The 22,385-nt window shown below is 48.9% G+C and overlaps 1 protein-coding gene across 1 annotated transcript in view; it reads right to left on the reverse strand.

Moving 5' to 3' along the window:
* Positions 1-5,039: 5,039 nt before the first annotated feature.
* The window catches only part of TRIM23 (tripartite motif containing 23), a 536,318-nt gene continuing 518,972 nt past the window's right edge, over positions 5,040-22,385 (reverse strand). The window contains exon 11 of the mRNA XM_085631767.1: positions 5,040-8,228. Within this exon, the coding sequence (XP_085487893.1) occupies positions 8,049-8,228 (180 nt within the window). The 3' untranslated portion in view covers positions 5,040-8,048. The remainder of the gene's footprint in view (positions 8,229-22,385) is intronic.

Consider the following 22,385-nt stretch of genomic DNA (forward strand, 5'->3'; position numbering starts at 1 on the left):
CTCCATGGTAGTGTCTGGCAGGATACCAGTTGTAATAGCCGCATTATACAACACCTCTAATTTGGGCGACATCTCTAAGGAGTAGGTAGCGTAAAATTCCACCGGGAAGCCGTCAGTTCCCAGGATCTTATTCGGCGCCATAGGTTTGATGGCACACAATATTTCCTGAGGGAAAATATCCTCGCCTCCTCCTCCTTCAGGCGCAGCAACAGGAGCTGTCTGTAACACTTGTGTAAATATCGCGAACAATTTATATGCCACGAATGTAGATCAGGGAACCTACCTGAGGGACCTGTCCAAGACGTTGGCCACCTACCTGGCACAGAGGGTCATTATGGGAAGGGACTACAATTGCGAGGCAGACCCTGCCCTAGATCATTACCACCCTCCACTCAGGGATTCCTTGGTTAATAGGATGGCCCGCTCATTCACAGATTGGCAGACTAAATGGGGGCTAATTGATAACTGGCACTGTATGCACCCACTATCGGGAGACTACTCCTTTTTCTCAGGGCTCCATGAACTCAATATGCGCATTGATGTGTTCCTTTGCACCCCGGATGTACATGGTTCGGTGCAAGGGTTGAAATACCTGACTGGAATCATCTCTGACCATAATCCAGTCCTCCTCTGCCTGGGATGGGAACAGGAGCAGCCTGCGTCCCTACAGGGCGGCTGAAGCCGGACTCCCTAGAGGATCCGGTCTTTCAAGACATCGTCAGTGATTGTATCCTACAATATTTTGAGAACAACACTGTCACAGAGTCCTCCCCGCTGGTGGAGTGGAATGCTTTTAAGACAGTTATTAGGGGGAGAGTGGGAGTGCAGCGCACTCAACTGGGTGAAGTTATGACATCAGAGGCAGCACTAAGAGACATTGAGAAGCACAGACTAGGGCACCCAGAGATACACCAGGCCCTATTAGATATCAAAGAGCACCTAGCAGAGCAAGTTGAGACACTGAGATGCTTACACTACAGGGAATATATGCTACTTGCGAACGCTGAACGTGACTGAACTGGATCACTGTTTGCCTGGCTTGCTAACCGGGGCTTGGTCATTGTGGAACTCGAGACAGACCAAGGGACCCAGCTCTAAAGACAGGTGGATATTAACCAACATTTCCGACACTATTACACTGGCCTCTACATGATTGCATCCAGACACCCAACAAATGCAGTTTGGGGGTTTTTAACCCTGTTAGCCGTATCAGCCCTCACACACGAGGAAGCGGAAGAGTTAGGAGGAATATCACACTACAGGAGATAACGGGGCACTAAAGAATATGGCGAGGAAGAAAACACCTGGGATAGACTAGCTCCCTGTTGAATTTTATGCCTACATTGGTAGAGCTCTACAAGGTGACTAAGGACTTGGGTCATCTCCCACCTTACACCTGGGTGGCTCTAGTGGTTCTGCTGCTTAAAACGGGAAGATCTGCACATGACTGTACAGCATATAGACCATTGTTGATACTTAAGATAGACTATAAAGTCCTTAGTCGGGCCCTGGCCACCAGATTCCTCCCCTTTATGATCAAACTAGTCCACCCAGATCAGGCAGGGTTTATTCCGGGCCGCAACACAGTGATTAATATTAGAAGTCTCATGACCTTGCTGAAGGCTGACACTTATGACCGAGGAGAAAATGCTGTGTTTGCAGTCGAAATAGAGAAGACCTTCAGCATCTAGAGTGGGACTTTCTCTATACTGTGATGCAGAGCTTACATTGGGTCAGGGATTTGTGATTTGGACTAGGCTGTTATACACAGACCTCAAAGACCGAGTGGGGACAAGTAGGGTTATCACGGAGAGATGTAACGTAGCCTGTGGGACCGGATAAGGCTTTTTGCATCAGCAATGGAACCACTAACTAGCTGTGCTAGATCAGGGGAAAGGTATTGAGGAATATTGGTTTGTGATCTACAGCATTATATTGCTCTATATGCCGGTGACCTCTTACTATTTCTCCCTGACACAACAGCGGATGTAGAGGGGGCCAGACGCTTACGTGAAGACTTGGGTTTGATATAGGGATTGAGGGTCAATTGGAAGAAATCTCGCCTGTTCCCGATGCTTGCGAATCACAGATCCCCTGAGGGACTGGGAGTGCTGCAGTGGGAGCCCGATGCTTGCAATATCTGGGAGCACGGGGGTTCTATGACCAGGCTGACTTGCTAGATGGGAATATTGTGCCTAAGGGCGTGAGATGGGCCAGTTTGTACCCAACCTGCACCAGCTGTTTGGAATACACCCATGGATGGAGCAACCCTGCACCGAAGATACATCGGAATTCCGAGTGCTATGATGTTGTTGGGTCAAGAGTTTACCAAAAAAAAAAATCTAACAAGGGTCCTATACTCACCTGACATGCCCCTGGAAGTATTAGAGCTACTGCCAAATTGGGGGGTGGGGGTTGACGGATTGGAGAGCAGCAGGGAAGAGACACGAGTGGGTGACCTGTTTCGTACGGGGGAGCTACTTCCCTTTGAGAACTTGCATTTAGAGTTTGATTTACCAAAGGGACACTTCCTGATACATAGGGCAGTGATGGCTGCAGTCCGGAAACACTGGGTGCGGGTCTCTCAGATCCTGCTCCTCTCCCTTGTGAGGAGCAGGTTCTGAGAGACCTGAGAAATAGGCCACCCACTCGTGTCGCCCCTGCTGCTTTCCAATCCATCAACCCCCACCGTTCCCTCCCCCCCCCCCCCCCCAATTGGCAGTAGCTTTGATATTTCCAGGGGCATGTCAGGCAAGTACAGGACCCTCATTTGATTTTTTTTCCCAAAACGTGGTCACATCCTCCGGCACATTTTAGGCAGTCAAATGCCTGTATAGGGCGATCAAGAAAGATATGATGTAGCCCCTTCCGGCCCTACCGGTCTGTGGGGTGAGGACCTACATATACCCATTCCCAAGAGTGACTGGGCGACCTTACTAGAATGTTGCGTAACACTTAATTTAAACGAATACATTTTTATACCCTATAGAAAGCATACCTCACCCCGGAGAAAATAAATAGGTATTTCAATCATGGCTTTAAGTGGGACGGGTCTGCCGGTGCTCAGCACTGGCAGTGCTAAAAGGTAGGTGCTAAAAAGTAGGTGCTGAGCCGGGTCTCTGGCTCTCCATTTTTGCCTTCACCATCAGGATGAAATAAAATCTTAACTCTGCAGCAGTACCACCTTTCACTGCCTGTGATGTAACTGCAAAGAGACTCGTTATAGTTCTCGCACAGGCTCATCATTTCAGAACTCAAATATTTTCAATATTATATACAACTAAGTCATAGTTGTTGCTTATTTACCTTATGCAACTAACAACCATTGACAAAGCGAATAGTCCTGGCTTGTTGTAGGTCTAATGCTAAGTGGTGTATTATATATCTTGATGCAATGACAGAAGCAGCAAAATACTAGTCGAGTAGCGCACTAGGCTTAGCACAGATTTGTAACTTAAATATGTTTAAACCACGCCCTTAATTACATCGGCCACGCCCCTTTGAGAGCCCCCCCCCCACAGTTTTTTCATTCCGCTTAAACATCTGATTTCAATACAACATGCCCGTTATGTGGAGCAGTGGGTGTTGACTTCTTCCACATGCTGTGGAATTGTCCATCGCTAGCACACTACTAGGAGGAAATAACTCCTACACTTGTAGACATCACACTAAGGGAGGTCCTCCTGCACCCCAGGACACTGTTTATTGCGATGGCTCTCACACATTGCCAAAACCAAAGTGACCAGTAGATTCCAGACCTAGTTTTTATTTTAGCAAAATGGGAAATCACAAGAAATTCTAAAGTTGCTAGGGACCTCCGAGCTTCAATCTGGAGAAAGAGTTAGAAAGATGGGCTGGATATGAAAGTGGAGTGCTGCTTTGGGAGGCCAGACAAGGACTCCGTTCTATGGAGGTGCCCATGGCCTGGGAGGCAGAGGACAGCCTGAAGGATCCCGAACCCCGCCGCGGGTAGCATTCCCCGACAACCCAGCAGGCCCTAAACCCTGATCGGTTTGTTTACTGGGATTAGGATTCCATCCCTTGCGATGTGTGCAATGGTGCGTTAGCGTCCCGCGAGGGACTACAATGGATTTTTAATCTTAATTTGCTAGATATGCCAACCCATGCGGAGGCATATGTATGCACTGGATGGGTTGACATTTGGATGCGACTTGGAGTGGAGGGATATAGTTGGGGAATTTAGGATTATGACAAATCTGTTAAAAAAAAAAAGGTTATAATCTTTTACATACACTTTGCACATTGACATGGATGACTGCCATATAGGAATACGAAAGTAGACGTTCTCTTTGGGAAGGAACACATTAATAACATGAAGATCAGTTTCACATGGAGGCCCCAATTATTTTTCTTGACTGTAAAAATCTACGAGCAGATTGCTAAATACGAGCGCACAGACTCCCCTCTTCACCAGTTTCTGTACCTCCAGCAGCAATTCCATTTAGACAGCATGCCAAGAAGAAGGTTGGGCAGTAGAAGAGGCGGTCTGTAACCCTGCTTCAAAACAGCCAAAGGGTTTTTTTGTGATTCAACTAAAAGCAATTCTGTTTTTTTTTCTGCGTTGGTAGAAAAGGGAAGGTTTTAGAAAACGTCTGCTGCTTCCTTTGCAAATGCAAGGTACCTGGCATGCCTGAGTGACCTAAACCTGTCAGAATATGATGAAGTACTGATTGAGGGCAATGGCCTGGCCACTGGTTTGGATGAGAAGATGGGTTAGGATTTCATCATAACCCTACCCCTTATTTTTACTGAACTCATTGAACATGAAAGCAGCAGAAAGTACATGTTCCTTGGTCCACTGTGTCTGACAAGAGTGCTGACTTGCTCTGGGTCATTTTCATAATCCTTGTATTCCACTATTTCCTTCCTCACCCTGCAGCCAACTACTTGGCTCTCATAGAATAAACGTGCTGATTTCCAAGGATGTGTTTTAGTTGATAAAAAATGCATATTCCCCTCCGGACACTACATAAGCACTTTAGGTGAAATTAATGCACAACACGAAAGCAAGACAATTGTAAGTAGTAAACTAAGCTTTTAATGTACTATCGAAGCAAGCTCCGTATAGTGTATTGTTAATTGGGTACAGAAAGAAAACCTAGGAGTACCTTATAAATAAGCGCCGACAATTCAGATAAAGATCCAGTTTCACAGTAACTTCAGTAAAATATTAAATGACTCACAAGCTGGAACAATGTTACTTGTAGACAAACATACTAGGACAGCTCTTTAAGTTCAGAAAAATCACACTTATGCCATGTTTACATTACACTTTTCCAAAAATGATCATGCTCACGTTTCGAAGGTCCTGTTTTAGCAAAACAAATGGCAAGTTCAAGTACCTTTTCAGACCAACATCTCACTACAGTAAAGTTACACATTTAGCTTTGCATTGGAACAGCAAAAGTCCGAATTCACAAATACATTCTAAAGGTGAATGAAAGAATCTCACACTAAACACCTCATGTTAGGCTGATTGGTAAAGGGGATTTAATTTATCTAAAAATATTACCTTACTGCTTTCAAGGGGTATAGTTACGTAGCACACAAAACTTCCGATCTGCAACTTCATATATCGAACTTCCCAACTTGCTCCGCAGAGCCTTCACTAGATCCTTTGGACAAGAGCATTAAGTGAGAAGCGTATCTGACCGTGTCCTTCTGCTATGTTGCTAGTGCCCTGACAATTTAGGGCCACACTTTGAAGATACTTTCTTAAAACCTGTGAAGCAGAGCTACAGAGCAAGTAACATAACCCAGGCACATTAATACAATGTTTCCAAAAAGGCTGGTAGCTCACAATCCACACCACTTTCTGCCTGAAGGGTGGTAATCTACTATGTATGAGAGTTTCCAAGCATGTAATGATCCAAAGGCTATGTTGACCAGTACATAACTGCGTGAAGGACAACCCTTGCTGTGTGGTTAATATACAAGGAGAGGGACAGGTGCCCAGAAGACAACACATCATGCTCCTAATATCTAGAGGAAAGAAAATGTGATTTCCAACACAGGCTTCACTTTCATCCACTATTCCTTGCTACTGCAGAAAAACACTTTTCACTCGCCTTCAACAAACCATTTGAAGTCCTTTGGGAAAGTGCCCAACTGCTTTGTGCTAAAATGTGTAAGATTAATTTATACTAATGTCTGCTCGTATATTACAGTAGGCAGATGAATTCTAAAAAGGTATGTTCATAAGGTTTCTGTTAATTGCATATTCCCATGAATTATAATATGCCATATTGTAGCAAGTTACTTTGAAAGTCTCTTAAATGGGTACACGTTACAGTTGGGCACTCGCAATACACACATTTTAAAGATGGCCTGTAAAGCTCATGATGATTGGGATTTCCTTTGCCCCCAAGTACAACCTGCCGCAAGTATGACAGTCAGTGATGCAATGAAGAGATTAACATTGTTTTCACATTGCCTCTTGGGAATCTTGAGTCAGAATTTGACCTTTAAGGTCATTCCTACTCCTGCAATATAACTGGTAATTTGTTGTGATGGGTAGCACTTAATATGTTATTTTTAAAAAACAAGGAGCACTGGTCGTAGGATTACCATTGTGATCAAGGAAGCATATAATACGAACAGATGTAAGTATTGAAGCAGTCCAAGATGTCAGTTCTAAAACAGGATATGGAACAGCAAACAGTATGTGATACATACGGATGTTTAATCTCTCACAAGGAAATGAAGAGGAAATCAAGTCTTCCTCTAGCAAGTTCATCTTCATACTCTAAAAGCTTGCATACTGCTCACAAATATGTTTTGGTATAACTAAAATGTATGCGTAACAAATCAAACCAATATATTATATACAAAAAACAAAACAAAAAAAAACCCTGTACTTTTGTATCTCTTATCGCTGAATTAGGATAGCTCCTTTTCTCATATTAGGAAATTGATAATACAAATTGAAGAAGCTATTAGCTGCTCAGATGAAGTGCTACATATTCTTCACAGGGAACGGATTTAAGATTTCCATCAAAAAATTACCCATTGCGTTAACCCGATTATTGTTTCAGAGGACGGATTTATTTTCTGTGAGGGCTCAAAAAAAAAAAAAAAACAGTTAAAGAGTCAAGTTTTCTCTTTTTTTCCTGGAAGGCAGATCCATTTGTACTCCCTTACTGGACTATCTCAATATGGACTCTCTCATTTCTTATCTCCTGCAAGATGGAATTTAACTATATAGCCTGCAAATGGACCTTAAGATTCACCAGCCACTTTACCAATCTAGTTTTTTAGCGAGCAAGCTCAACTGCAAACATAAGACTTAAGAGTTTTTGAAAATTATATATTCATATACACAAAACAAAATAACAAAAGGCGCTTTAAAACTGCAAACAAAAAACTATACAAAATGAAAAAAGTAAATACTGTGACCTTAGTGTAAACAAACTAATCTATATGAACAATACATATCTACTTAATCCAGGTTTGGGATTCGGAACTGATGTTACAGGTATTGTATAATAAATATCTCAAAACACTATTTCAATGGGTTTTGATAAAGAAAAACATACACTGGAAATAAACTTACAACTAGTTTACATTTCTTGCAATTAAAACTTTTTCATAATTTTACCATGGATTAAAAGTGCAGTATACTCCCGAGGTGCATTAATCTAAAACAGTTTAGGGATCTTAGGCACTTGGCTGCACCTTGTGCTTCTCAACATTCCCCCAAGGTAACATAGACTGCCTGACTCCCAGACACCCAAGCAGGTTACGCTACATACATAATGCTTACTAATAGGAAATCATGCATCTTGTATCACATTACACTGTTAATCACCATAGTACAATTCTAAGCGAAAAAATATGTTATAACCTGTAACAATACCTATACTAAAAAATGAAGGGTTATTATTAATCTGCTTTCATGTAAATTGTACTATAGCATTGTTAGAACCAGTGCTAACCAACTATTGTGTAACGTGCTAATAACAGTTACAGATGACAGATATTCACTGAATTGTTACATATGTACATGAGTTTAACAGAGACTTATTAAATTAAGCAACATCCAGGACTCCTGCAGCCACAAGTTGTCTTGAGAGCCAGTCAAGTCCTTCATAGAGTCCCATGCCACTTCGGGCATCACAGCCTTGAATATACCAGCTGCGACCGCAACAAAGTTTGTGTAGACTGAGCAGTTCGGTCACCTCTTCAACTGATAGTGCTCCTGCAACATCCTGCAAGACAACCAATATTTTTTTTTTTTAACTTGAGTAGAATATTAGAAATGAGGTGCATAAGTACAACACTATTCAAAGTCTGTCTGAATACCACTGACAAGAATAATGAAGAACAATGAAAAAATGTTTTATTTTACAGAGTTTTATATAGCGCGAACTTAACCTGAAGGTATCGGGTATCCGAGCGCTTTACATAGAACTAGTTGAGTTACATGAGGACACATTCATTTTTGTTAGGCACGGGGAGATTAAGTGTTTTGCCCAGAATCACAGGATGTTTAGCGTCATTGCCGAGACCCAGTTCCCCAGATTCGAGGTCGACCACACTAGCTGTTAGGTTAACTCCTCTCCTCATACTGTCAGAAGGTAAAATTAAATTAAACTACGGCCATTCAACTCAACATACTTCAAGTAAAGCCAGAGACACAGAAATGAAAATGTTTGCTTTAAAGTTTAATCAGAATATTACAAACCAAAGCTTTCTCCATCAGGAGTAGAACCTTTAAACTGATAAACAGAATACTGCTGTTCCAAAAACATTTTGGATTAGCAGTCAATTTAAAGGCAACATTTTGGGAAGGGAAGTAAAGTAGATCTATCTCTGTGGGGCTCCGTCTCAGCTCACTTTCCACACCCAGGTGTTGCTGCGAGGGGCTCATGATCACCGGAGAGAGTTAATTTCTGCACTTATACCTAGAGTGGGAGAGCCAGTGGTGTTTTAGAGCTTGGACCCCTGCTGTGAGCTGGTAATATTGAGGAACCTGATGCTTGTTCTCCCTATGTGCAATCCAAGATGACGTCCAGAATGAAGTGTAGAATTTAGTTCCCATAGCTACTGCTGAAAGGAGAGCGGCTCCAGGGTGAGGGGCCGCCGCAGGGATGCTGAGACCGAGATTATGGTAACCTGCTTTGGATTCCAATGGAGTCTCCGCGATGAACCAGCACTCTAGTACTTTCTTTAAGCAGTAATACCTTGTGTGGCAAAAGATGTGTGGGATTCTCCAGCACAGTGCACCGATCCCGAAGTAGTGTGGGACAGACATTGCTGTGACTTGCCCCAGGTGCATGACCACATCTGCAAGGCATGAGATCATTAAGCGGTGCTAGAGAAACCCCACTATGGAGAGACCTGAGGGTAATGAACAGCAGATTTGTGAAAGTGATGTTTAATCATGCTGCCAAAAGAACAGAAAAGTAAAGGCCCCCAAAGATAAACAGGACTTCTGCCCGAGACATTCAGTGTGAGTCAACCATCTGAGCTGCTAAGTGTGTAAAACCCAAGGGAAGTCAATATAACCCATGAAGAAACCTTTTCACTGAAGCTTCTGAAATACCGGAGTGCTACTACTGGTAGTATAAATCACAGGATGTCCTTGACAGAGCAATGTTTAGAGGACATATCTACAAAGGTCATTTTAGAATCTGAAGACAGTAGTGATGTCTCTGGAAACTCAAGCTCAGACAAACTAAGACAGTATGCCTCAGTATGAAGATTTTAACAGTGATACCATCAGTGCTATGGAGTATCTGGAAGGAGACATGGAAAATCTAGAGAATAAGGAAAAAGCATTCACAATACAAGTGCTTGGATTTCCCCCACTGCCAGATGGAGAAAACAGTGTAGCCCCCTTGCTAGGTTTTGAAATCCAAGGTCCTGATGGATGATCCTACAACTACACTGGTGAGCCTTTCAGGAGTTTTCATCCCCACAAAGAACGCCCTAAAAAGGATTCCCCAGGAAGGAGAGCGCATTTAAAAGCACTTGCCCAAGGGAGAGAGAGTTGCGGTTGGATTTGGACTCTGGACCTCGACTACAGCAACATAATGGAAAGCTGGAGGTAAAAGCCCACTGATGGACTAAGAACTCGCCTACAGCTGATCCTAGGACCAGTGGGTCTCTCCAGGAACAGCTCTCTGGCAAGTACATCACGTTTTAGGTCAGGAGGTCTGCTGGAACTGCATCTGGTGGCTAGAGCTCACCATCAGAATTAAAATGAGCGCATGATGATTGATTTTAGCCCAACGGGGTCTGAGTTATGGGTGTTAGAAATTTGAGCCCATTTTAACATGCCCCCAATCAATGACGGGTCCCTTCGCCCATATCGGGACTGCCCCTGGAGTCCTATCTCCCTGGAGACTGACGAAGCCAGTATTTCACCCAGCGAGGGCACAAATGGAGATCTGGGGGCCCGGACACCACAGCCCAGGAGAGGATGTGTGGGAAGCGCTGCCGCACCCTCCAGGAATGGCTGCCTCCACTCTACCGTGCCTCGGAGGAGGGGGTGGGGGGGGGGAAGAACCACAAGGCAGAGGACCAAGAAAAGGAAGTCTGGCTCCCGCCCCAGGCAGGGAGCTGGCCGAGCAGCGAGTGAGTGGGTGGGTGGGCTCCCCTGCGCTATCCCAACTAAAACACAGGTCGGGAGTGCCTAGGTGAGACCAGGAACCTCAGACAAATGCGAACACATGGTACAAGACCACTTTCCAGTAGTGTGTCTCTCACGAAAGTAAAGCAGATAGTTGAATATTAATAGCTCCTTGAGGCTGAGAAATTCAGGACCTATTATTTGCGCAGGCCTCACCTTCTGCGCAACTAATAAACCAATTTCTTACAAAGCCATATTGGTAATATTTCGCTGGGAGGGTGCATGCCGGAGCACTCTCATAGGGAGACTCAAGCACAGGGTTCCCAACGACAGGGTCCAAGTCCCATATTGTCCCCATATTCAAAAACATTGACTGCAACTGCCCGGCACACTATAGACCCATTTCCTTGCTAGATTCTCTGGTTAAGGTTGTGGGTCGAATAATTCTAAGCAGATTGCAAAGTTGGGCTGACTGTAACAACATCATTTCGGACCTACAATACGGATTCCAAAAGGGAATTGGGACTATGGAGTAAGCAATCAATTCAAATCTGTTACAGGAAAAATACGATCATATCAAAAGACGTAATTTGTTCATGGTCTTTGTTGATTTGTCAACTGCTTTTGATTGCGTAATTCATGAAAAGCTCTGGTCCATCATGACTCTAATGGGTATAGATTACACTATTGTTAACTTCTTAAAATACCTTAATCCAAATAGCAGTGCCAGAGTTCGTTTCAGTATAAGAGGCGAATGCACACGCTCCTTTAGTATCAAAAAAGGGGTCCGTTAAGGGTGCATGCTCGCCCCTTTTTTGTTCAATTTGTACACCAACAACCTGGGTAACACTTTTGCTAACTCGTGTGAGGACCTGCCACAAATCAAACACCGTCCAATTCCTATTTTGCTCTATGCGGACAACGCTGTGCTCATGGCTCATACCCCCCATTGTCTCTGCAGAACCTGGGCCTGCGAATTAACATAAGCAAAACTTTTGTAATGAAAACTGGGCATAATACAACTAAAACGCGTAATATCTTTATAGGAAAAGATACCCTTTCACTTATTTCCTCCTTTTCATATTTGGGTATTTTATTTAACTGTGAGGGGAATTAGAAAAGCGCAATTATCTCCTGAAGGTTGCAATTTGCTAGATCAATTATGGCCCTGTGTAATTTTGCAAGGAAGCTGGGGTGTAAACACCCCCAAGAAATACTGACTAGCTATAACACAAAAAGCTATGTACTGCTCTGAGCTGTGGGGGTATGCAAACGTGGAACCACTACAGGTGGTTGAAAATGCCTTCCTTAAAAACCTTTTGACTCTCCCTACTAACGGCTCGAACTTCGTATGTCATTCGGAACTGGGTGCCACCTACCTAATGGACCTGATAAAGATACAGCCTGTCCTTCTTTGGCACAAGATCTGGACTTCAGAGCACACACCAAGCCTTAGTAAGAGACTGCTGCGATTCAGAGTCTGCATTAAAAATTCCATTGTTAATGGTTATTAAGAACTTCATGTTAGATATTGGTTATCCGGTATACTATAATCAACCCGAGACCTTAAACAGCACCACGAGGAAAGCCCTAAAAATACTTTGCCTAGGCCTCCTGGGGGAACTGATATTTCCGGTGGTAAGGATCAAACCAACTGTCCATCACAATCAAAAGGTTTTGACCACTTATTCTAAGCAACCATATCTTTTTAATGTGTTTAATGCTATACGTAGATGTGTTCTAACACGTTTTAGATTGGACATATTTCACCATCTGACGAGCTTTCCAAATGTTAAAAACTGGTCTAGCGAATTAATACCCTGACCTTGCATAATACGTCTAAGCAAACAACGATGTACATACTATCCTTTTGTAAATTTTTTATAGATCTGAGAAGATCTTTTATTGTACCGTTAAAGAAATCTCTATATTTTAAACAATGTAGGCCAGCGTTTTTATATTTGCAATTACTCCCTAATCTGTATACATGTGTGGTACTAGCAAGATTTCTTAGGTATGTATTAACTAGAAGGAAATCATTACCCACTGTTTGTTAAATTGTGACTGTATTTTAATATCTTTGCTTTATATCATATCTGGAAATTTTAAGGTACCGTTGTTTTTTTTGATAAACAAGTTTTATTGGAGATTTTGAAAAACACAGCAAAAGAAAACATTGCGCCTGACAAACCACCACTGTACAATCACACAGAGTGAAATCACGCCCCCCTCGCCCCCGCCCGAAGCCCCGTCCCCCACCCCCACCCCCAAAGCGCCCAATCACGATACATTGCCCAACCACTTCCCCCATACCCTACGATATTTCCTAGGGCAGCCCCTCGCCTGATAGAGAGTACGTTCCTGGGCCGCACACCAGTCCACACCAGCACTCCATTTAGCCAAAGTAGGCGGCCGTGGGTGTTTCCACGCCGCTGCAATGTCTCTCTTTGCCACCATGAACGCCGTCATAAGGAACAGTTTCTCTGCACGTGTGCCATGTAGACCATCCGTGATGCCCAGCAGGGTGTGCCTAGGATTGTGGGGCACCTCCCATCCCAACACCTCCGTGAGGTCAGCCTCTATGCCCCTCCAGTAATCTCTTAGGTCCGGACAGGACCACACCATATGGATAAAGTCGGCCGGGTCAAAGCCACAGCGGGGGCAAGATGCGGTGACAGAGAGGCCCGCGCGGTGTAGACGCGCCGGTGTGAGGTATGCAGTGTGTAGATAGTATATCTGAATCAGCCGCAACTTGGCAGAGGCCGTCACCAGCCGGGGGGCCATAAGGGCGTCCCTCCAGTCCACCTCATCCAAGGGCCCCACCCAACCCTCCCATCTCTCCCTCAAGCCATCCTGAACCGCGGGGGTATTGTTAATAAGTGAGCGGTGTATACGGGAAATACCCCCCCCTCCCCAGGTTACCCAGCAAGACCTGAGCTTCGGGGGGACTGTGGTCTGGCAATCGAACATCTAGAGGAGTATAGGTGCGTATGGCATGGCGCAGCTGGAGGTACCTATAAAACTAACGAGTGAAGGGAGAAGCGTTCCTGCAGCTCTGCGTATGAGCACATGCGCCCCCCCCGCCAGATGTCCCCCAGCTGGGAGATTCCGAGCAGGTCCCATGACCTAAAGCCCTCCAGGGCAGTAACGTCCCGCAACCGCGCCCCGTGCCAAAGGGGAGTGGCGCGAGTCAGCCGCCCGGTCCACCGGGTATGGCGAAGCGCCGCTCGCCAGGCCAAGAAGACCGCCCTAGTGATTCCGGGGCAAGAAGCGGGGATGGGAGCTCCGTATAGGCGATCTAAAATGCAGGGAAAACCCAAATCGGCTAGCTCCAACCTATAAGCCGGGTCGGACCATCCCCCTCCGAACCAATCGTGAATGGCGAGTGGCCAAATAGTAGAGGTAGAGGTTGGTCATACCCAACCCGCCGTCAAAGGTGGGTAGACGACACGTCGACCAGGCCAACCGCGGCCTTCCACCGCCCCAGAGGAATCGAGTCGCCAACCCGTCCAGCTCGCGGAACCAAGGCCGCGGAAAGGACACGGGGGTGTTTTGTAATATATAGAGGAACCGGGGGAGGATCATCATTTTGTAGAGTGCCACCCTCCCCAGCGGATTGAGCGGGAGCGGTTGCCAGCGCGTCAGGTCAGCCTTGGCCTTTTTGACCAGGGGAGCCACATTGAGGGCCCAGCTCAGTTCCGGGAGCAGAGAGACCCAGATGCCCAGGTATTTAAAGGACAGCCGGCGGAGGGGAATCCTGTCCTGCCAGTCAAAGCATTCCCGAGAGGGGTGCAGAGGCACAAGGACCGATTTGTGCGAGTGTAAGTGAAGGCCAGACGCGCGGCCAAAAAGGTCCAAGAGATGGAGGGCACGGGGACCAGACCGCGCCGGGTCGCTAAGGTACAGTAACACGTCGTCAGCATAAAGGGCTATTCTGTCGGGCGCAAGACCCGGCCATTCCCAGCCCCGAAGAAGAGGATCCGCGCGGACCAGGGCAGCAAGGGGTTCCATAGCGAGGGCAAAGAGGAGGGGCGACAGTGGGCACCCTTGCCGCGTCCCCCGACCGATCCGAAACGGCTTCGACAACGCCCCGTTAACTAACACCCGGGCACGAGGACGCGCGTAGAGGACCCGCACCATTCCGACAAACTTGGGGCCGAAACCCATATGAGTCAGGACCTCAAATAGATAGGACCACCCAACCGAATCAAACGCCTTCTCGAAGTCGGCGAGTAGGAGCGTGAGATATGGGGATATGCGGTGGCGATGAGCCAGGGCCACGTGAAGTCGACGGAGGCAATGGCGAGTACCGCGGTCCGGCATGAAGCCACATTGGTCCGGATGCACCAGGCTGGGCAGAAAGGGCCGAAGCCTCTGTGCCAGGACCGCCGCATAGAGTTTGATGTCCGTGTTGATGAGGGAGATCGGTCGGTACGCTGACCTGTCACAAGAGGGCGGCGCGGATTTGGGTAGAACCACAATCGTGGCCATATCGGCCTCTGGACGGAAGGAACCGCGTTCAATCGCATCAGCATAAAGGGCGCGCAACCGAGGGGTCAGAAGGTCCTTGTAGGCGGCGTAAAATTCTTGCGGGAATCCGTCCGGTCCCGGGGTCTTCCCCGCCGACGTGCGCCCGATCGCCTCCCCAATCTCCTCCAGAGAGATGGGCACCTCCAGACTCTCCCAGTCACTGGACCGAAGACAAGGCAGTTTTAAATTGTGAGCCGCAAGCAGCGAAGCTAAGGATAAGTTCGACGCCCGGGCTTGGTACAGCTGAGCGTAGTATTGAGCGAAGGCCTTTGCCATGGCCACGGAAGTGGACTGAAGCTGGCCTTCTGAGTCAGTGACCGCCGGGATGATGCGCGACGCCCCGGGGTAGGTAACCAGCCGGTGCAGCAGAGCCCCATTCTTGTCACCCCACCCGTAGACCCTCGCCACCGAGGACTGCCAAAGAAGCTTGGCCGCATCCATAGACCGTTGGTGAATCTCTTCCCGCAGAAGCCGCAGCTGACGATCCACGGCCGGATCCCCGTCCGCGGACAGGGATTGCTCCAGACGCAACGCCCGGGCCTCGCAGGCAGTGAGTTGCTGAAGCTGCGTCTGGCCGTGCCGCACCACCAACGCCTTAGCGGCCCCCCTGATGGTGGCCTTACCCGCCTCCCAGAGGGTGCCCGCCGAGGAGACAGACCCATCGTTGTCACCAAAGTACTGCGCAAGCGCGGACCCTACCTCCTTACAGAGTTTCTTATCCCGGAGAAACCAGGCGTTGAAGCGCCACATTTGACGGGCCCCTTGGGGCGGGGGTCCGAGACCCAGGAGGACGGGGGAATGATCAGATATCCCTCTGGGAAGAATGCGGACATCTTGGATGCCCGCACACTCGGTGGACGGGACAAAGATTGCGTCAATCCGCGCGTGAGTGTGGTGGGCGGCCGAGGTGTGGGTGTATTGCCGCGCGCGCGGATGCCAGACACGCCAGGCGTCGCACAAACCCTGAGCCTCTGCCCACCCCACCAGCTGTCTAGCCCGTGCGGCTCGGGGCGTCGAGACCGGTCCCGAAAAGTCTAGCAGTGGGGCAGAGACAGCGTTGAAGTCCCCACCCAGAACCACAGCACCCGGCGGGAGAGCGGCCAGCAGGGATGCGGCATGGGATAATACTTGGGCCAACCCGGTGGGCGGCGCGTATTGCGACAGAAAAGTAAGCGGCCGACCTTCCAGTGTGCCACAGACAGCGATCCCCATCCCCTGGGGGTCGCGGGCCACCCGGGTAAAGACAAAGGGAACAGAGCAGCGCAGCAGGACGGCGACCCCCCGAGACCCGCGAGAGAACCCAGAGTGCCACACCCGGTCGTACCCGTATCTGGCCAAAAAGGGGCACCTCTCGCCTAGCAAGTGGGTCTCCTGAAGAAGGAGCACGTCGATCTCAGTACGTTGAGCATATTTAAGGACTGCAGTGCGTTTGAGTCTATCCAGGAGGCCATTCACGTTCCATGACAGAATACGCATATGCGCCTTGGAGGGGAGATCATCCATGGGAGCGAGGGGAACAGAACATGCCAGAAAGGGAGTGGCCAGAAGAAGCCAGGACCACGGGTCCAGCGCCAGGGAGGGGCAATGAACCGCGCGTGAGGGCAAGCGGCAGCAGGGCCTGCATGAGTGAGTGCAGGGAGGGACACAGCAGTGTATCAAGTGTGGTGCAGTAACAGACGCCCAAATAAAACCAAAACCAACCCAAACAAAACAATCCCCCAAGAAGAAACAGCCAACAGGCCTCCAACCCCAGACCCCCACCCCCCACCCTACACTTCAAAAACGGAAGCATCTGTCGCCCGTACAACCCAACAGGTACGAGACCCCAAGCCTAGATGCTCGGGTGTAGAGAGCACAGTGGACCCCTCCAGAAGAACGGATTTCAGTGATACGTCCTAGGTAGTTGTAAGAAAGCGTAGGAGTGGAAAACCCCCTCCTCCCCTCCATCAAATAAGGTTGTCACCCCTCCCCGTAGAGACTTGGATCAGGCAACAAGTTACATGGCGGGACTACGGGAGAGGTCAGACAAGTCAGACTGTATGGTGAGGGGGGCGGGAGATCCCCCTGGCCCGGGTGACAGGCGACGCCGGGGTCCCCCAGCCACGTGAGACGATGCACCAGATGAGGCCGAAGAGTCCCTCACACGTCTCTCAGAAGCATTGGCAGACCAGGTCCGGGCCACCGCCCCTCCGCGGCGCAGCCGGGACTGCGTGCGTTTCCTGCGCCGTGGTCGTCGGGTTCCAAGCACCTCTTTGCCCCGGGGCCCCGCAGCGGGCGACATCGCCGCGGTGTGGCGCAGAGGCTGCACCTCCGTGAGCCAGGTCCAGGCTGCCCGAGGGGTATCAAAGAACAGAGTCTTGTCCTGGAAAACAACACGAAGGCGGGCCGGGAATTGGAGCTGGTACTGAAGACCCAGGGAGCGCAGCTTTTGCTTCACCTCTGTGTAGGAGCGGCGCTGCTCCTGGACCTCCCGGGTGTAGTCCGGAAAAATCATAATGGTGTGATTGTTAAAGGTCAAGGGGCCACGCACTCGCGCCTCCCGCAAGATAGCGTCTGTCCCTGAAGTTGAGGATCCGCAGGATAAACGGGCGCGGGGGGGCCCCCACAGGAGGTTTAGCCGCTAGAGACCGATGCGCCCTCTCCACCACAAACCAGGTCGACAACCCGGTCTCCGGCATCCAGGACTTGAACCATTGCTCGAGGAAGTCGTCGGCACGGCCAGATTCCACTCCTTCCGGAAAGCCCACCAGGCGAAGGTTGTTGCGACGGGCACGATTTTCGGCGTCCTCTGCCCGCCTGTGCAGTTCTTTAGAGTGGGTTGTAAGTTCTCTGACCTAGTCCTGCAGCAGGTGAATGTCGTCCTCCGCCGTGGAAATCCGGGACTCTGCCTCCGTAATGCGGGCCGTGGCGTTGCGGAGATCCTGCCGTAGGAGTGCAACATCGACCTTCACCTCGCCAACCATCCCCTCCAGGGAGGTACGGGAGGCGTCGATGGCCTGAAGGATGACGGCCAAGTCTTTATTCGGGGCCGAAGCCCCCCCCCCCCCCCCCACCCGGAGGGTCCGAGCTGGCAAACTGGTCGATCCTCGTCTGGTGGGACGTACCCGGCAACTAGGGTCCCCTCTCCTTGCCCATGGCGGACCGAAGGGGTAGAGGCCCGATCCGTGAGGGGGCCCGGAGGGCAGCAGGCGACTCCTGCTCTGCGAATGCGGCACCTCTCCGCACCAGGCCAGCAGGGGATGAGGTCAAAGGGTACGGGCGCCCCCCAGCCGCTTCGTCGGGATCGGACCAGGCCGCCGTCACCGCGGCGTGCGCCACGAGCCAAAACGTCCGCCCGCTATCCAACGATGAGTCGCGGGGGGCCACCGAGGCGTCGTCCGGTCAGGACAGCAAGAGACTCCAGGGCCGACAGCCCAGCCCCCTCCCAGGTCCGGGGGCAGGGTGCGGTGCAGGAGAGGGCTCGAAGGGGGGGGCCTCCTCCCCACCGGCGGTGGTCCCGGGCAGTGATTCAGGGGCGCGGGGGGTCAGCACATCAGCCAGCACAGGTTAGCGCCAAAAAGAAATGAGTGGTCCAAGCGCTGCACCCCACCGGGAGTCCGCCAGGAGAAAGCAGCCGGGAGGGGCCAACAGGGGGTTCCCACTCAGGCAGCCACCACGCGACAGCTCCGTCTCACCAGCCCGGGTCTCTCTGCGCGGGCCGGCCTGCCCGCCGACGAGGGCCGCGCCACCCCCAGGAAGCGCCCCTCCAGCTTCTCCTGTCCCGGCTAACCTCAAAGCCACCGCCAACCGGGGTCCGGATCACAGCTCCTCCGGGTGTGGGGCAGCCCACGACAACTCCTCGCTCCTGCGGGACACTCCCGGATTCCAGCAGCCAGGGACCCACCAGGGGGGCACAGCGGGGCGATCCACCTCCCAGGAGGTAACAGCGGGCCCAGCGGCCGGTAGCAACGGAGACTAGCGGTGGCCCAGACCCCCAGGCGGCCCAGCGCCGCCAAGGCCAATGCGGGTCGATCTCCCCGCCGACTAGGGCCCCTCCTCCGCCAGGCGAGCGCCGGTGAGCAGCGGGAGGGGCTGGGCAGCCAGTGGCAAGCGTGGGGCCTGCGCCCCTCGTGGCGCGCCGGGGCCTCTCGTAGTGGACAGCACCGCACACAGTATCAGGGGGACGCGGCCAGGTGCCGGCGCGGCTCACGGGCCGTCCAGCTCCGCCGCGGAGGTGCCGGACGTCACGAAACTCGGGCTGGGGGTAGGGCTTCGGTTTCCCCACCCGCTCCGGTCTGCAGCCAGGACCTAGGACGGCATCAGTGGAGGAGGATCAGCGCTGAGGGGTCCGGCAGCCGGGAGCCTCACTCCGTTGCGGCCATCTTGGCCAGCGCCACCTAGCGCCCCAAGTTACCGTTGTTTTTATGTGTACTTTTATGATACACTTTAATGTGAATCAAATAAAGATTATTTGAATGGAATTGACTCAAGCACATGTATCCCTGTACAATGATATGCATTTCTTTATTTCTGAGACATTTAGGAAGACTTGCACACACACTCAAGGTTTAATGCCTTCAGAGATTTATCAGGCTAAACATAAATAAAAAGAAATCACTTGTACTTAATACAATCCCTAGAAGAGCTGGGTTTGCAATGAAACTTGAAAAATATCTAACTTATTAGATGGGACCTCATGAAGAACTTGTCGGTTGCCTGCACATTTGTGTCGTTTTGAAAGAAGTTTCCCTGTGTGTGAAGGGGTAAATTGCTCCAGCTAAGATGATACTGCTGGTGCAAATTGTTCGTATAATTTGCCACTATCTCATTAATCCTGCCCAAACTGTTTTTCTCGGACGCAGATATTGTAGGTAGACTTCATATGGGGGTTAGAGACACAAAGTGTCCCTTGTCAAATCACAACTACCACTCACTGAATGAGGGCTGGGAACACTCAACCTAAAGACCTACTATCTGACCACACAGCTCCAACAGCTGTGTACCAGTGAGGTAGGTTGTCAAACCGGTTTGTCCTGAGGTCCATAACATCTAGATAACGATAGGCAAAACACTGCTGCTACTATGCATCCTCTCGAATAATTTGGTAAGGCAAGATAGTATGACACTACCAGAGATCGCAAGACATTGCTGCTGCAGAGTATTGACTAAAAAACAAAACAATTGTAGCATATACCCCTGCATTCTTCTACAACGGGTATATCATGAACTACTGGTAGCTCTCCAACTACCTGTGAGTAGTTCTCCTGTGTGCAGCCCAGCCTACTACATTAGAAGCTCTTGCTTTGTTGAGGTAATATATGTATACCAAAACGGAAAATTGTGTATTCAAGATGAAAATGTGTGCACTTTCAGAACCCATATTTTCCAAAATATATTTTAAAGCCGATATTTGAATGATAAATCATGCAGCATTGGAAGACTTGTTACTAATGATAAAATGATTACCTTGGTGCCAGGGGAATGCAGATGTGGGTGATATGTATTAGCAATGTAGAGGCATTCCAAATTGACAAACACTTTTATTACAATACTGCTGGCAATCCTGCACTGAGATGATCACATCAAGTAATCTTGCATAAGGTGGTCACTATATAGTCTTGTTTGATATGTACAATACTGACAATACTTGTAGCTCGGGATGATTGCCACTGAACACAAGTAGATCTTATTGGAGAGCCCTGGTGTATGCTCAGTTTCTAAGGATGGTGGGAACAACATTTGACAACATGGAAGGCCACAGGAATAAGAACAGTGGAAGACTTATATAATGGTGAAACGCTTCACACGTTGCAAACATTGCATCCACCAGCTTTATCCCCATGTATCAGTTCTGGACCTTCACTACTCTGGCCAGGATGATTGCGAAAGTTTAGCCGCACAGTATCAACACACCTCCAACTCATGCAAGTGCTATAAACAAGGTTGGAGTTGGGCAATGACAGAATAGCAGTGAACAGCCTGTATATAACGTTAATGAAAACAATGAAAACTAATTTACAGACATTTAGAAACACCTGACCTGGAGGAGAAGCCAATAGACTTGAAGTGGAAAGCAATAATAGTTAACTAAAAATAGTGTCTAGAAATGCTCGTTTCAAGTTAATCCTATATAATACACCACACAAATATGACACCCGATTGCCTACTATTGGGCCATTAGGTCCCCGATGTGAATCTGAGATGCCACTTGGACAATACAGATTTGTTGCATATGTTTGGAAATACCCAACAATACATTTAGAGTTATACATATCACTGAACAACTGGTAAATGGTAGAATAAAGTGCACTCCCAAAACCTATCTCTTAGGTTTACGAACATGAACCAAGGTTTATATATGGCTCTCCTAATGGCTCTCCTAATGGCCAAGAGACAGCTGTCCAAGACTTGAACTTACACACTAGAGGAGGGAATTAGGCAAATGGGCAGAAGATTTGATACAACATGGCAACAACAAGCACTGGCAAAGCTAATAGATCTCACTTTTGAGACATATTGAAAAGTAAAGAAACCGCGTATGGCATGGCCAGCCATGTCATTCTCTAGGTGCGTGTACCACACGTGTGCACCTAAAAAATGACATGCACCTTGTTTTATTTACTGATCCAAAAAGGATAGTTTTTTTTTGTTTTAATGTAGCACGAAGCAGGCTCAAGATGGCACCTTCCCTGATGAGCCCCAAACATTGCAAACACTGCAGATGCTTTTAGTCAGCCCCACGCGGCATAAGTTATTCACCAAACTGTACAGAGCGGCCAGGGACGAAGGGGTTGCTGTCGAAACTAGAAGCCTAGCCCACTGGAATGAAAGACTTCAACCCAAACTCACGCAGAAGGAATGGGAGTGTACTGCTGCCAACTCACTGGAGTTCTCACCTCGAACTGCAACTCGCACATTATTCACTTCAAATACTTCCACCAAGTGTACCACACACCAGCTAGATTGCAGAAATATGGTCTTAGGGAGAATGATGCATGCAAGAGATGTGGGGCTCAGGGAGCGGACTGCATGCACCTAGCGTGGGAATGTGGGCGTGTGTACGAGTTCTGGACGGAGGTGGTACACCGGCTTCCAATCATGTCTGCCGCCAGCCTACAATGTAGCTCATAAGTTTGCCTTCTGTGTCTTATGCCGCATCTGAAGGGCGCAATTGGTAAATTTACAAAAATTGCATTGCTGTAGGCAAAGAGGATTGTGGCGATGAGCTGGGAGAGCAGGCAGGCTCCACTGCCCGAACCATGGATAAAGGACTTGGTGTACT

This window comes from Triturus cristatus, chromosome 2_1 (assembly GCF_964204655.1).
Source record: "Triturus cristatus chromosome 2_1, aTriCri1.1, whole genome shotgun sequence".
NCBI lineage: Eukaryota > Metazoa > Chordata > Amphibia > Caudata > Salamandridae > Triturus > Triturus cristatus.